This window comes from Augochlora pura, chromosome 8 (genome assembly GCF_028453695.1).
Source record: "Augochlora pura isolate Apur16 chromosome 8, APUR_v2.2.1, whole genome shotgun sequence".
Lineage (NCBI taxonomy): Eukaryota > Metazoa > Arthropoda > Insecta > Hymenoptera > Halictidae > Augochlora > Augochlora pura.
The window spans coordinates 3,677,852-3,694,290 of record NC_135779.1 but is presented as its reverse complement, the minus strand read 5'-3'; the positions used below and the strand labels follow the sequence as shown (position 1 = coordinate 3,694,290).

Genomic DNA, 16,439 nt, shown 5'->3' with positions numbered 1-16,439 from the left:
CATCTGTTCGTAACAGAATGCGTTTAACCTGTTTACGCGCCGAGACGAGTTCACTCGTCGCATTTATATGCAACCGTGTATATGTATTACGATAACTCTTTGTTTTTCCGCTTGTCTGGCTCGAGATCACCGAATCTAATTGCATAATTTGATCCGCCGTACATCGTGCCGGCTACCGTTCACGCACAGAAAGCATAGATCGCAGATCATCTTCCTTTCGGAAAGAGCTACGATGTTGCTTCGAACCAACTTTCAACCCTGTCACTGCTACGCCAATTGTTTCGATCTTGAACAATCGACTTGGATGTATTTAACCCTTTGCACTGGAAACCGTTTTCCTGACTTACAGTATCTATTGGGTCTTGTAACTGATAGTACGGTAACGCTTTTTTAACAGTTATCTGTTTGTAATTATAAGCAAAGTTAATTTCGATTTAGTCGAGACAAAGTATTAAGTTCAAAAAGGGTTTGTGCAATGAAAATCATTCGCAGTCAGAGGGTTAAACGGGTCAATTGGCGATCATATTTTTTTTTCCCAGCTTATTTCCAAATGGTGGAACTTGGTGGCAAACTAACTAATTCCGATTGTTCTATTCACAGTGTCCGAGAGCTACAGCAGCTACGTGAACTCGATGTACGCGAGCGGAGGTCAGTTCGCGACCCCGTGCACCCCGAGTCCGCCGCGAGGCCACGGGGGTGTGCCGACGAGCGTGATCCAGGCGGCGACCAGCTCGGTGTCCGACGACCTGTACCTGCTGGAGCTGGGTTTCCCGCCGCGGTCGAAGAAGAACAAGCTGAAGAAGCCCCGACAGGGAGACGGCGCCGCGGTCAAGAGGAAATCCCGCGAGGGCTCGACGACTTATCTATGGGAGTTCCTGCTGAAGCTGCTGCAGGACAGGGAGTACTGTCCGCGTTACATAAAGTGGACGAACCGCGAGCGGGGCGTGTTCAAGCTGGTGGACAGCAAAGCGGTGTCCCGGCTATGGGGCCTGCACAAGAACAAACCGGACATGAACTACGAGACGATGGGCCGGGCGTTGCGCTACTATTATCAGCGCGGCATCCTGGCGAAGGTCGACGGACAGAGGCTGGTCTATCAGTTCGTGGACGTGCCGAAGGACATAATCGAGATCGATTGCACCGGCGCGTGAGACAGGGCCCCCGAGGGCCCGAGGGAGCACGACAGAGCACGGCCAGCCCGTGACAAGGCCCGTACGGGCGTTCGCACGGCGATCGTTAGGAAGATCATCGTCGCGCCGGCGAACGGCTCTTCCTGCCACGATGCGCCGACATGGCACACCCCTCAGACGATCTAATGCGATCGTGTACCGATGCCCTCTCTCTGACTTCGTTTGTTCCTTGTATCATATTATATATATAAATATATATATATATATATATATATAAAAAAGCGAACCTATAGAGATATATGTATATTGAAGAGGCGCGAGAGGATGATCCTTCACATCAGCCAGCCGCGGAGGTGGTGGACAACCACCCTCTTCTACGGGCTGCCGTCGAATTTCGTCCTCCATCTTGGTCTTTCTTTTATTTGTTTTTCTTTTTTTTTTATTTGTTACGTTTCGACGGTCGACACGTCGATGGTAATCGTACTAAGCTTTACAACGTGGAGAGAACGGTATGTGTGTATGTATATATGTGATAAGCGTACATGTATACATATGGATGTACGGGTGAGAGGAGCGTTGAGCTCGTTGAGAAAATTTGTACAAAATTTCGGTTCTCGCGAGAACGATACTTCGGCAGTGCCGCGAGGGACGAGTCGCGCTGCGATGGTGGTGGAGTGGATTGAGCTATATGTGCGTGTTTGTTAAATGGATTTCGCGGATCGAGGGAGAGAGTAATACGGATGAATCTAGTACGGACAAATTTACTTAAACGTATGGACGTATAGTCGGAGACGTGTAGGCGAACACAATTGTACATTCGAGAGCGCGATAAATTATTTATTGTATATTAGACGGTTATATATGTTACCTAGAGACAACAAAAAGAAAAAATAACGGGAGGAATTTTTGTTATGCAACGCGTCGTCGAGCGGGAAACACGAGGGAATGAGGAGACCAGACACAGGACACGCATACATATATTACACTGTACACGCATACATTCGTTTTTACACAGTGACGCGACGTGGAGTGTCTTCTTTACGGACGTGAGAATTAAAAGAGGAAACAAAAATTACGAAACGAAATGAGGGCTGTGAAAAGATTCGGATAACGGAGTAGAGAAAAAGGATCGGGCAGATTAAACGACGTGTGTAACAAGTTTCGTGGGGGCGAGCTCAGGAAGGGGGACTAAACAGACACACGGACGTACACAGAGTGACGCATACGACACGCGCAGCACGCGCGCGCGACAGAACACGACAGGCAGAAACACACACGTTCACTTATCCACACGTACACACTATATTTTTTTAAATATAAGCGAAAAGGGCGACTCTTCTATTCGAGCTGAGGGTTCAACAACGTAAGGTGCTGGCTATACACACGAGGTCCAAGAATGTTATTTAGCAAGCTAGTGTTACTAATTCATAAAAAAAAAGATTATTGAAACAGACATTATATATCTCTGTATATATAAAAGTACACCATTAGTATATATATTATTGAATATTATATATATATATTATATGAATATATATTGTATGTTATGTAGTAAATGGAGCGAGTTAATGTGTCTCTATGAGATTTTCTTTTCCGTCACGTCGGAACTAATGGAAGTTGCACAACGGCAACAGCGTGTATCGACGCAGCGACGTCTCCGATCTGTTGTCCGCGAGGCTAGGAACTCGCCTAATCTTTCCTTGTTTTTTTATACCTCGACGCCGAGGCCAGACGAAATGTAATTTGGTCCCCGCGTCCTCTAACGCACACCGTTGTTATGCTCATGAGAATGATCGGAGACGTCGTTCGGCCCGTTCGCAGCCCTCGTGCGACATAGAGTGTCGACATGCCACGTTTGTAATACCGCGAACCATCCACGAGACATCATTGTACAATTAATTGCGAACGAAGCGACGGGATGCGAACGGGTCGGGTGGGATCTGTCCGTGAACGAACATCCGTTGTTCGTGGAAGAGCGCAGGACTCTGGACGACCCCTTCGGGTCGTGAGCGAGTAACGCGACCGGACAGCTAAGCGGATGCGACCCTGGCGAGAGAAATTCTGTGTCCTTTTCTTCGTTTTTCATCCCCTCGTACGAGGTAGTAATTAGAGAAGCGGATCACCGATTGCGAGCAATATACATTCGACGTGTACGCGTACAACTGCCAAATATTAATCATCGGACACCGTGTTTCCAAAAAAAAAAAAGAGACTTTGTTTGTTCCGCGGACAGGCTGTCCGGTCCCGTTACGCGAGCGTGTGTGCACTCCGAGAAACTTTTAGTGGGGCGTACAGAGCACGATAAGTTAGAGTGAAATTTAATTTATTCGACGCCCCACCGCGCCCTCCCAAGAATTCACCTCCCCCCCGAAAATCTTTCACCGCCCTACCCAGACCCCGAGGACGTGACGTGCGAGTGCAAGCGTATCCTATAGATCGTAAGTTTTTGTACATAAAAGAAATTCGTTGAGAATATACTTAGGAAGAACATTACGCTGGTTAACGTTCGTGAAACTGTGGAAGTAATACAAAAGAGAAATAGGAGAGAAAGAGAGAGTGCGAGAGAGAAAGAACAGAGAGAAAGAGACACAGAGATAGAGAGCCAAGTGATAGTTTTCCTCGAAGAGGACCACGGTTCTTTAACGATCACCTCCAAAAAAAAAGAAAATCATTTCGTAGATGACGAAAGGACAGACAGAGAATGAAATCATAGTTGATAATGATATATAAGAGCGAAGACGGATATTAAACGTGGAAGTAGAGAGGAACAAAAAAAAATAGAGTGAAAAACGATCAAGTGCTGCCAATAATGCCTGTAAACGGTCCCGTGCATTTTCTGCCCCGCCCTCCTCTTTAATGATGAAACATAGGATGCAGATTATATTAAAAGCAGAGTCTTGGGTTTTAAAATTGATACCAAACGTTGTTAGAGTCCGTAGAAATGCGTCGGGACGCCAGACATACCGATGATACAAAGCGAATTGCCTTCTCGTAATTAACAAATGACGTGTTGCCTTCTAACAAAGAAAAAAACATATTAAAAAATGAAGTTCTAGCAATTTGTATCGTAAAGAAAAAAAAAATGATAATACCATCGACTTTGTCCAGAGTACTTAAGGGAACCTCACGTAGCCTCCATTCCCCCCCTCTATCCCCGATACCCTGTAAAACACACCCCCCATGACCTCCCGTACCCTCCTCGTCAGCATAGAATTTTGTAATTTTTCTCAAGAGTAACGAACAAACGGAAAATACAGAGAAAATTTTCGCAATAAAAAAAAAAGAGAAGATACGACGAGAGATATTCAGAAACAATTTTTGGTACACGAAGAATTTTTTCATATCGCACTCTTTGCATACGCGTATCGGACGAAAGATATATTAATACAAAGAAGAAAATATGTAAGATATAAAACAGTGAGAGAGAAAGTAGAGCGAGAAAGCGGGAGAGAAAGACAGAGTGAAAGAGGGAGAGCACGAGCGATAGAATATTGCATGTACGGATGGCTGTTTGCGTGTGTGAGAAAGTATGTGTGAGGGAAAGATAGAGAGAGAGAGTGAGAGAGAAAGAGCGAATACGAGAGAGAGAGAGAGAGAGAGAGAACGAGATAGACACACAAGGAAATACATCAGAGTACAATGGACAAAAAAGCAAGTACCTATGGATAGTACCACTTCTATACACGATAACATCCACTTATAAACAATGAACGATGACACTACAACAAGAAATCATCCTATTTTTAGGTGAATTAAATTTACATATTACATTACGATTGACTACGCTACAAGATATTTTAACAGATAAGACTTTACCGTAATAGGGATAAATCTATGATTATTTACCTGTAAAATAATTACGAAGACACGATGGATTGACGTAAGGAACTCTAATGTAACGTTCTGTGATTCGTTGTTTGTAGGTGAAATTTAATAAAAGATTACCGTATCATAAACACTGCTCTTTCACTCACCCATAAAACTATTGATAAGAAAAGTAAAACCTTGAATAAGATAAAAAAAAAATTCTATCTATAAAAATAAGAATGCTTGTGCTATTCTACTTTAATATATATAAATTATAACCTTCCAATTTTCTTACTACTAAAATATAAATTGTCGATATAATAGAAATTCAGAATTTTATATTACGGACGATTTACTTTTACTTTTACGATAGAAGAACTGTTAATTAAATGAACAGAGTATAGCGTCCGTGAACTGCAAACTGTTAGAATAATATCGTAGATAAAGGATAGATATCTCAGATAAAGTCCCGCTATCGCTGTTTAAATAACTCTCTGGGTTCGTAAGTTCCTAATAAAGATGATTACACAGCGATGACGTAATGCTCGTATGTAAGTCAATTTGATAAAGCGCGCCAGTTACGAACGGGTCCGATTGGCCAAACGCTTCGTTAGTCGGCCAATGAGAGACGAGAATTCAGCGGAAAGTATTTCTTCCGCTTGCGCTACATGTAGGACGACGGCCGCTGTCAGCGCAGTCAGTATCGAACCACGAAACAGTTAGGTGTCACAGCGCCGTTAACTTCCAGGAAACGATTGTACCAAGGCATGTGTCAACTTTTTGTTTCATCGAATTTAAATAATCGAAGCTACAACAATAGAAGTTCCGAATTCTCGGAAATCAACAAAGAAAGTATTCTATTAAGGCTATAATTATTGATTTCACAGCTAACGAGTTTGCCACACCCCGTGGCCATTTTGGGTGCAAGTGATTGTTCGACAAATATCGAACGATAGATAGAAATCCAACATGGATCAAATCACGCCGAAGGAAGTGAAGATTCTGGAGAATCCAGAGGATATCCAGGAGAGGAGGGACCAGGTTCTTGGTCGGTATGCGAACTTCAAAGCGGAAGCTCGGAACAAGAGAGACAAACTCGAGGACTCCCGTCGCTTTCAGGTAAACTTTCTAATCGCTCAGACTTTTCAATGCTCATCCAGTGCACCGTTTAACTAAATTTGTTCCTCGACAGTATTTCAAGCGAGATGCGGACGAACTTGAGGGATGGATCTATGAAAAATTACAAGCTGCTTCGGATGAGAGCTACAAGGATCCGACAAATCTTCAGGCGAAGATACAAAAACATCAAGCATTTGAAGCTGAAGTCGCAGCTCACTCCAATGCCATTGTATCACTTGACAACACAGGCTCTGAAATGATAGCGCAGCATCACTTTGCTAGTGATGTGATTCGCAAAAGATTAGGTATATGAACGGTGCTGTTAGAATCTCAAGAAAATCTGAAAAGTTCAACTGTACTAACAAAATATGTCTTATCCTTCTAGAGGAACTTCATCGTCTCTGGGAGCTACTGCTCAGCAGATTGGCAGACAAGGGCCTGAAATTACAGCAGGCTTTGGTACTTGTGCAATTTATCAGACACTGCGATGAAGTAATGTTCTGGATCCACGATAAAGAAGCATTTGTTACAACTGATGAATTTGGACACGACTTGGAACACGTTGAAGTGCTTCAGAGAAAATTTGATGAATTTCAAAAGGATATGGCTAGCCAGGAATACAGGGTAACAGAAGTGAACGAATTGGCGGATAAACTACTCTTGGACGGACACCCTGAGCGCGATACTATCCTGCGTAGAAAAGAGGAGCTGAACGAATCCTGGCAAAGACTCAAGCAGCTTGCTGTTTTGAGACAGGAAAAACTCTTCGGCGCGCACGAGATTCAACGATTTAATCGTGACGCGGATGAGACGATGGCTTGGATAGCTGAAAAGGATGTCGTACTGTCTTCCGATGACTTTGGGCGAGATCTCGCTAGCGTACAGACGTTGCAAAGGAAACACGAGGGTATTGAACGCGATTTAGCTGCGTTGGAAGACAAAGTATACTCTCTGGGGACGGAAGCCGATCGGCTGGCCGCTATTCATCAAGCGGATCATTCTAAACAGATTCAAGCTAAGCGTGCGGAGATCTTACAATCGTGGGAGAGTCTTACGGCGAAAGCGAAGGAGCGACGTTTGAAGCTGGACGAGTCTTACTATTTGCACAGATTCTTGGCTGATTACAGAGATTTGGTTTCTTGGATGAATGACATGAAGGCGATTATATCTGCGGACGAACTAGCCAAGGACGTAGCAGGCGCAGAAGCCCTCGTCGATAGACACCAGGAACACAAGGGCGAAATAGATGCTAGAGCCGACAGCTTTGATGCGACTACATTAGCCGGCAATAATCTTTTGGAGAAAAAGCACTATGCTGCGGAAGAAGTAGCTAAGAAATTGAATTCCCTTGCAGAAGATAAGCAATCTCTGCTGAGTCTCTGGGAAAAGAGGAGGATCCTGTATGAGCAGTGTGTGGATCTCCAATTATTCTACAGAGATACAGAGCAAGCGGATGCGTGGATGGCGAAGCAAGAAGCGTTCCTCGCAAACGAGGACTTAGGCGACTCCCTTGATAGTGTGGAAGCACTAATAAAAAAACATGAGGACTTTGATAAGTCCCTTGCAGCTCAAGAGGACAAGATCAAGATACTGGACGAATTTGCTGGTAAACTCATAGAGGGTGAACACTATGCGGCGGACGATGTGGCGCAGAGACGTCAGTCGCTCTTGGAAAGGCGTGCCGTTCTTCTGGAGAAATCTGCACAGAGGAGACGACGACTGGAAGACGCCTATAAGTTGCAACAGTTTGAGCGCGACTGCGACGAGACCAAAGGCTGGGTGAACGAGAAACTAAAATTCGCCACCGACGATAGTTACTTGGACCCCACCAACTTGAATGGCAAGGTGCAAAAGCACCAGAATTTCGAGCAAGAATTGAATGCCAACAGCACTCGCATGGCGGAGATGGTAGCGACTGGTCAAGAGCTGATCGAGGATGGCCATTATGCCAGCAGTCGCATTGGCACTCGCACCGACGAGATTATGAGACTGTGGGAGTGTTTGACCCAAGCCACAGAGAAGAAAGGAGCAAAGTTGCAGGAAGCTTCTCAGCAGCAGCAGTTCAATCGTACCGTCGAGGACATTGAGTTGTGGTTGTCTGAAGTCGAGGGCCAACTAATGTCGGAGGATTATGGCAAGGATTTGACCAGCGTACAGAACCTTCAGAAGAAACACGCCTTGTTAGAGGCCGATGTCGCCTCGCACTCTGATAGAATCGACAGCATCGCTCAGGCCGCAGATCAGTTCGTGAAGTCGGGTCACTTCGATGCCAACAACATCAAAGTCAAGCAGGATCAGCTGCAATCCAGATACGGTGCCTTGCAGCGTCCGATGAGCGTTCGCAAGCAACGGTTGCTCGACTCTTTGCAAGTGCAGCAGTTGTTCAGAGACATTGAAGATGAGGAGGCTTGGATCCGTGAGAAAGAACCTGTCGCTGCATCTACCAACCGCGGCCGTGACCTGATCGGTGTGCAAAACTTGCAGAAGAAACACCAGGCTGTTTTAGCCGAGATAAACAACCACGAGCCACGTGTTGCAGCTGTCTGTCAGGCTGGAGCAACAATGTTGCAGGAAAGCCACTTCGCTGCTGAGGAAGTTAGTCAACGCTTGGCTGCACTGGACGAGCACTGGGGGCAGTTGAAGGAGAAAGCTCGGCAGCGTAAAACTGACTTGGACGATTCGCTTCAGGCCCATCAATACTTTGCAGACGCTAACGAAGCAGAATCGTGGATGAAGGAGAAGAGACCCATCGTGATGAACGCCGACTACGGAAAGGACGAGGACAGCTCTGAGGCTTTGCTGAAGAAGCATGAAGCATTAGTTAGCGATCTGGAGGCTTTCGCTAGCACTATAGCTGCTCTGAAGGAACAAGCTCAATCCTGTCGCCAACAGGAGACTCCTACAATTGACATCACCGGCAAGGAGTGCGTCGTCGCCCTGTACGATTACACGGAAAAATCACCCAGAGAAGTATCCATGAAAAAGGGCGACACTTTGACGCTGCTAAATTCCAACAACAAGGATTGGTGGAAGGTTGAGGTCAACGACCGACAAGGATTCGTTCCAGCTGCGTACGTAAAGCGAGTGGAACCAGAAGCCGGGCTCAGTGCCTCCCAACAGAACTTGGCTAGAGAGCAGAGCTCCATCGCTGCCAGACAAGCGCAGATCGAAGGTCAATACGATGATCTTCTGAGATTGGCACGCGAGCGGCAGAACAAGTTGAATGAGACCGCAAAGGCTTACGTGCTCGTCAGAGAGGCGGCAGAGCTAGCTACTTGGATCAAGGACAAGGAGAATCACGCTCAGGTTCAGGACGTCGGCGAAGATCTGGAACAGGTTGAGGTCATGCAGAAGAAGTTCGACGATTTCCAGGCGGACCTGAAGGCGAATGAAGTGCGCCTCGCTGAAATGAACGAGATTGCTGTTCAGCTGATGAGCTTGGGACAGACGGAAGCGGCCCTGAAGATTCAGACCCAGATTCAAGATCTCAACGAAAAGTGGACCAGTCTACAAACTCTCACTGCCGAGCGAGCCAATCAGTTGGGCTCAGCTCACGAGGTACAGCGATTCCACCGTGATGTTGACGAGACCAAGGATTGGATTCGTGAAAAGGATGCTGCTCTGAACAACGACGATCTTGGGAAAGATTTGCGCAGCGTACAAGCCTTGCAACGCAAACACGAAGGTTTGGAGAGAGATCTGGCAGCGTTAGGAGATAAAATCAAGCAGCTGGATGAAACTGCCAATCGTTTGATGCAATCTCACCCTGAAACTGCTGAACAGACCTATGCCAAGCAGAAGGAGATCAACGAGGAATGGACCCAGTTAACCGCAAAAGCCAATAGCAGAAAAGAGAAACTGTTGGATTCTTATGACCTCCAACGCTTCCTCAGCGATTACAGAGATTTGATGGCTTGGATCAATTCAATGATGGGTCTGGTCGCTACTGAAGAGCTGGCTTCAGATTCTACCGGTGCTGAAGCTTTGCTTGATCGTCATCAGGTATATTTAACTCATAACAATAATAAAATAAAGATTTATAGAATCACTATATTGTAATCTAAATTATAGAATCACAGGGCAGAGATAGACGCACGATACGGCGTACTTCCAGAGGTACTAAAGCGTTTGAGCATGAATCGAACATTGTGCGACTTTGCCTCTGAGTATATTCGTACAATTAATCATTTGACAGAGATTTTTCACATTTGTTGTTGACGAACTGTCCTCGTTTGCTAATCCTCGTACGCTCTTCTAACAGAAGTGGGCGAAAAAGTAAGGGAAAATTTTTTTCTGTAACTCGATTCTGAGGAGCGTATGAGAATTGAAGAAGGACGAATTGGCAGATCGATGTTTTGTAATGAAGACACGCCTATTAACAGATTGAACGATTCTACGTGTGCTTCTTATAGTGCGGTCGCTGCCTTTACGCTGCTTATCGTAGTATCTATTGTCGAGTGGGTTGAAATCTATGCGCAAAATGAGTGTGAACTTCCGTTAACTTTCTCGACGGGTTATTTAAACTTTTGTTTCTTGTGTTATAGGAACATCGTATAGAGATCGATGCCAGAGCAGGTACCTTCCAGGCGTTCGAACTCTTTGGACAGCAGCTTCTACAGTCCAGTCACTATGCAAGTGTCGAGATCCAGGAGAAGTTAGAGTCTATGGCTGAAGCGAGACAGGAGCTGGAAAAAGCCTGGGTTCAAAGACGCATGCAACTCGATCAGAATTTGGAGCTGCAGCTTTTCTGCAGGGACTGCGAACAAGCTGAGAACTGGATGAGCGCCAGAGAAGCTTTCCTGAGCAGCGCGGACACCGTAGACAGCAGTGACAACGTCGAGGCTCTGATAAAGAAGCACGAAGACTTTGACAAAGCGATCAAGTCCCATGAAGATAAAATTGCTACTCTGCAGACCCTGGCGGATCAATTGATAGCGGCCGAACATTATGCCGCCAAGCCGATCGATGAAAGACGCTGCCAAGTCTTGGACCGTTGGAAGCACCTCAAGGACGCTCTCATCGAGAAACGTTCAAAGCTGGGAGAGTCGCAGACCTTGCAACAATTTTCGCGAGATGCCGACGAAATGGAGAACTGGATCGCCGAAAAATTACAGCTGGCGACTGAGGAGAACTACAAGGATCCTGCGAACATTCAGTCGAAGCACCAGAAACACCAGGCGTTTGAGGCAGAGTTAGCAGCAAACGCAGACAGAATCCAGTCCGTGCTTGCCATGGGAGGCAATTTGATAGAGAAGCATCAATGTGCTGGTTCCGAGGACGCTGTTCAGAAGAGGTTGGCGTCGATCGCGGATCAATGGGAGTATCTCACGCAGAAGACAACCGAGAAGTCCATGAAGTTGAAGGAAGCAAACAAGCAGCGCACCTACATTGCTGCTGTCAAGGATCTCGACTTCTGGCTCGGTGAAGTTGAGAGTCTGCTGACATCTGAGGACGCAGGCAAGGATCTGGCCTCGGTGCAAAACTTGATGAAGAAGCATCAGCTGGTTGAAGCCGACATCCAAGCTCACGAAGAGAGGATCAAAGACATGAATGGCCAGGCGGATTCGCTGATAGAGAGCGGCCAGTTCGACGCGGCCGGTATCCAAGAGAAACGGCAGAGTATAAACGAGCGCTACGAGAGAATTCGGAATCTGGCTGCCCATCGACAAGCTAGATTAAATGAAGCCAATACCTTGCATCAGTTCTTCAGAGACATCGCTGACGAGGAGTCCTGGATCAAGGAGAAGAAACTGTTGGTCGGTTCGGACGACTATGGTCGCGACCTAACTGGCGTTCAAAATCTGAAGAAGAAACACAAGAGGCTGGAAGCTGAACTGGGTAGTCACGAGCCAGCCATTCAAGCAGTCCAGGAAGCTGGGGAAAAGCTGATGGACGTTTCAAACCTGGGTGTTCCTGAGATAGAGCAACGTTTGAAGTTGCTGAACCAAGCGTGGGCAGAATTAAAGCAGTTGGCCGCTACTAGAGGACAGAAATTAGACGAATCACTGACTTACCAACAGTTCCTGGCCAAGGTCGAAGAAGAAGAGGCTTGGATCACGGAAAAGCAACAACTGCTATCAGTTGAGGACTATGGCGACACCATGGCTGCAGTGCAAGGTCTTTTGAAGAAGCACGACGCGTTCGAAACAGATTTTGCCGCTCACGGGGAACGTTGCAAGGGTATATGCGAAGCTGGCGAGGCTTTAATCAAGGCTGGCAATCATCGTGCGGATGCTATAGCTCAGAGATGCGCTCAACTGCGAAACAAATTGGAACAACTTGGCGCTCTGGCTGCTAGAAGGAAGACTAGGCTAAATGATAACTCTGCCTACTTGCAGTTCATGTGGAAGGCTGACGTCGTTGAGTCCTGGATTGCCGACAAGGAAACCCACGTTCGCTCCGAGGAATTCGGTCGGGATCTGTCCACCGTTCAGACACTGCTCACCAAGCAGGAAACGTTCGACGCAGGTCTACACGCGTTCGAACACGAGGGCATTCAAAATATCACCTCGTTGAAGGAAATGCTGGTGAAATCTGGACACGATCAAACGCCCAGCATCCAGAAACGTCATGCGGACGTTATCGCCCGCTGGCAGAAGCTTCTGGCTGACTCTGACGCCAGGAAACAACGCTTATTGAGAATGCAAGAACAGTTCAGGCAAATCGAAGAATTGTACCTGACCTTCGCCAAGAAGGCATCTGCCTTCAACTCGTGGTTCGAGAATGCCGAGGAAGATCTAACCGATCCTGTTCGCTGCAACAGTATCGAGGAAATCCGGGCTTTGAGAGATGCTCACGCGCAATTCCAGGCTAGCCTGTCCTCCGCCGAAGCTGACTTTGAAGCACTAGCTGCTCTGGATAGACAGATCAAGAGCTTTAACGTTGGTCCCAACCCGTACACCTGGTTCACCATGGAGGCGTTAGAGGATACATGGAGGAATCTGCAGAAGATCATCAAGGAGCGTGACGTGGAACTCGCAAAGGAAGCTCAACGCCAAGAAGAGAACGACAAGCTACGAAAAGAATTTGCTAAACATGCAAATGCATTCCATCAATGGTTGGCCGAAACAAGAACGTCCATGATGGAGGGGTCGGGATCACTGGAACAACAGCTGGAAGCTACGAAGAGGAAGACGCAAGAAGTACGTGCTCGCCGCCAAGACTTGAAGAAAATAGAAGATCTAGGAGCCATTCTAGAGGAACATTTGATCTTGGACAATCGGTATACAGAGCACAGCACAGTGGGATTGGCGCAACAGTGGGACCAGTTGGATCAGTTGGGAATGCGTATGCAACACAATTTGGAGCAACAGATACAGGCACGAAATCAGTCCGGTGTTTCTGAAGATGCTCTAAAGGAGTTCTCCATGATGTTCAAACACTTCGACAAGGACAAGAGTGGTCGTCTCAATCACCAAGAATTCAAATCCTGCCTAAGAGCGCTTGGTTACGACCTACCTATGGTGGAAGAAGGACAACCAGATCCAGAATTTGAGAATATCCTTGGTTTGTCCTCGCTTTTAACATTTTACTTACTGGAAATCTATTAATTTTCATATATTTTGTAATATCACTTCGTATTATTCTTCTGTTCCGCAGATATCGTAGATCCTAACAGAGATGGTTACGTATCGTTACAAGAGTACATGGCTTTCATGATCAGCAAGGAAACTGAGAATGTGCAAAGTTCTGAAGAAATCGAAAACGCTTTCCGCGCAATCACAGCCGCCGATCGGCCATACGTTACGAAAGAAGAACTCTACGCTGTGAGTATATCTCAAGATCAGTTTATTTGATTTATAGATTCAGCTACAGTTTATTAATCTTGTATATTCGATTCTAGAATCTCACCAAAGAAATGGCCGATTATTGCGTTGCCCGCATGAAACCGTACGTCGACCCGAAGACAGAACGACCTATCACAGGAGCATTAGATTATATCGAATTTACTCACACACTTTTCCAAAATTAATTTCCAAAATTAAATATATATAAATTATTCTCTTTTTAATACAACGACGATTAAATGATAGCAGCAGAAACGTAAGGCGCTTACTTGTTTTATTAAACACCTCGCTACTTTCACGCAACGTATATGTAATCGATCTTGAATACTACGCTTGACATCATTAATCTTGATTCTGTTTGCAGCACGCGTTTCGCGACTTGGTCTTTGTATCGGTATATGCAGTATCTATTAATGGAGCATCTTCAGAAATAAATTATGCATTTTAAGTAGAAATTCCAAAGGATTTAATTATAAATTAATTACAGATTATCAAGTCAACACAATGGGAATTACATAATACGCGTTATCTAGTTTTCGATACAAATCTATTCAATACTCCATAATCCCTCCGCGGCCTTTCTGTTCTCTCCACGTCCGGTCTTATATCTGCTTGTCGCATAGTGGTAACGTATTCCTAAAGAAATTAACGTTTAGTATTTGCAACATGCATGCAATCAGCAATAATGCCTACTTACCCTTCGATTCAAGTCTTTTAGAATCTTTTTCGTTTTAATAACTTTAGCTGTTCCACCTTTTCCTTTGACTTTCGTTCGACGCGGGTTAAATTCTATATCCTTTGGTTTAAGATGCTGCAAAGAAGATCCATTAATATGTTGCACTGTTTCGATAATAATCAGATTTTAAGTAACACTTACTATGAGTTTATTCTTCGCTTCTACTTTGTCCTTCAAACTAGGTACGTCCACCTCCGTTATGGCAATCGGATCCAAAGTAATAAGCTCGGGCTGAATCTTATCTAGGAGAGCTTTCACTTCAGCCTCGCGTCTCTGACTCTTAGTTTGGAATGGATTAAGTTCCAGAGCATCATAATTAGCTTCCCCGCTTCCAGGTACCAGAAGAGAGGAGACTCCTCGCGTTGTACCGATACCCAGGATATCCTCGAATGGGCAGAACTGCATACTTGTTACTGTCCAGTCGGCCTTGTGCCGCATATACGGTTTCATTTCATCAGCTGACGGTCTGATACAAAGAAAGATATTAATGTTTCCATTATACATATAAAAATTATTATAGTATGTTGTACCTGTAAACCTCTACTACATTCCCCATTGCCATGGCCAACTGACCACAGTGACTGTAAGACAAATGTTGAACAGGAGATTGCGTTTGGTAATTATGTACAGGACCTGCCAACTGTCTAATGTCCCACACCTTTACAGACTTTGCTGGGCAGCTAGTCGCCATATAAGTGCCACAAGGATGTACAGCTATTGTGTTTATTGCCTGAGTATGACACAACATTTTTGCTAATGGATCTCTACTATTTGGAGACCACATAGAGACCACTCCCTTTGAACTACCCACGCATAGTACTGCATTAGTTGGATTCTGTGTCATTGCCTGCAAAATTATTAAATCGTTGAATCTGCACATGCTTTACGTGCTATAGATATATGTATTTAACACACCTGTATGCATCCAATTTTGGCATTGCATGAATTTACAAATGTACCTATTGAGACATCGAGCCAAGCTAAATAGCCCTCTCTAGAGCCACTGGCAAGTAAGAAATGATAAGGCAAGAACTCTAGCTTGTTTACTTTATGCATTTGCTTGAGACAATGTAATTCAATTCCTTGATTATCATAAACATATACCCAGTCCTTTTGTGCTACAGCAAACATGGTTTCAATGTGTAACCACGAGACATCATGCACTGATTCCATTACATTCATTTCACAGGCCAACTGCTTTGTGACCCAATCTAAGGCAGCTACGTGTCCTTTCCGCCCACCCAAAACCAGATGCCTACCATTTCTTGTGTACTTTATATAATATGGGCCAAAATCTAATTTCAAAGAAAAATGCTTAGTCGCGCTAGTTATATCTACATTATCTGCAATCTGTGACTGCCTAAATCGCGCTGTTAGTTCTCCTGGCTCAGCTTCCAAACAACCATAATCTTCAGTCAATAATATCTCTGCTCGAGCTGTATCCTTTACAGTGTTGTTTATAATTTTCTCCTTTGCTTTCAACTTTTGTCTTAGCAATTTGTGCTTTATCCTAGATGTTCTAGCCTTTAAATCAATTCCTTCTCCCTTACGGTGTTTTGCCATTCGCTCTTCACTAATGTATGGCCCATTATTGTATTTGTTTCCTGTAAATATTATTAGAAATATTAGCTTATGATGTAAACATTAATACTATTAATAATGACATGGTATTATTATAATTCAAAAATTACTTATGTTCCTCATCTTGCTTTTGTACTTAAAATTATAACAACACCTAGTAATAAACAGACACTATTCTTGCATTACCCAGGTTATCCTTCTGCCAATTTCAACAGACAAACCACATGTTATAAATAAGTAGTGCCACATGTGGAAAAATTTGGAATTCAAGTTACAGAT

At 44.9% G+C, this 16,439-nt stretch overlaps 3 protein-coding genes across 8 annotated transcripts in view; 2 read left to right on the top strand and 1 right to left on the bottom strand.

Moving 5' to 3' along the window:
- Eip74ef (Ecdysone-induced protein E74) overlaps positions 1-1,398 on the top strand; it is a 213,876-nt gene extending 212,478 nt beyond the window's left edge. For all 4 annotated transcript variants that reach the window (XM_078188676.1, XM_078188677.1, XM_078188675.1 and 1 more), the window contains one exon: positions 601-1,398. In XM_078188676.1, the coding sequence (XP_078044802.1) occupies positions 601-1,151 (551 nt within the window). In that variant the 3' untranslated portion in view covers positions 1,152-1,398. The remainder of the gene's footprint in view (positions 1-600) is intronic.
- A 4,236-nt stretch (positions 1,399-5,634) lies between these two features.
- On the top strand, positions 5,635-14,308 carry Alpha-spec (alpha spectrin). Of its 2 annotated transcripts, XR_013494679.1 has the most exons (8): positions 5,635-5,702; positions 5,825-6,056; positions 6,130-6,361; positions 6,442-10,058; positions 10,601-13,562; positions 13,656-13,822; positions 13,900-14,099; positions 14,208-14,308. XR_013494679.1 is itself a non-coding variant. In XM_078188355.1 (7 exons), the coding sequence occupies exons 2-7, from the start codon at positions 5,907-5,909 to the stop codon at positions 14,026-14,028; spliced, it is 7,257 nt and encodes a 2,418-aa protein (XP_078044481.1). In that variant the 5' UTR covers positions 5,635-5,702; positions 5,825-5,906; the 3' UTR covers positions 14,029-14,103. The 2 variants fall into 2 exon arrangements, 1 of the variants encoding a protein (XP_078044481.1); XM_078188355.1 differs by lacking the exon at positions 14,208-14,308 and having other exon boundaries at positions 13,900-14,103.
- Positions 14,158-16,404, bottom strand: LOC144473982 (WD repeat-containing protein 46). Of its 2 annotated transcripts, XM_078188357.1 has the most exons (7): positions 16,271-16,404; positions 15,495-16,183; positions 15,110-15,426; positions 14,721-15,045; positions 14,541-14,654; positions 14,329-14,479; positions 14,158-14,250 (listed from the first exon to the last, which is right to left on the bottom strand). In XM_078188357.1, exons 1-6 carry the CDS (start codon positions 16,281-16,283, stop codon positions 14,369-14,371), a joined length of 1,569 nt encoding a protein of 522 aa, XP_078044483.1. In that variant the 5' UTR covers positions 16,284-16,404; the 3' UTR covers positions 14,158-14,250; positions 14,329-14,368. The 2 variants fall into 2 exon arrangements, with proteins under 2 accessions (XP_078044483.1, XP_078044482.1); XM_078188356.1 differs by lacking the exon at positions 14,158-14,250 and having other exon boundaries at positions 14,292-14,479.
- Positions 16,405-16,439: the final 35 nt, after the last annotated feature.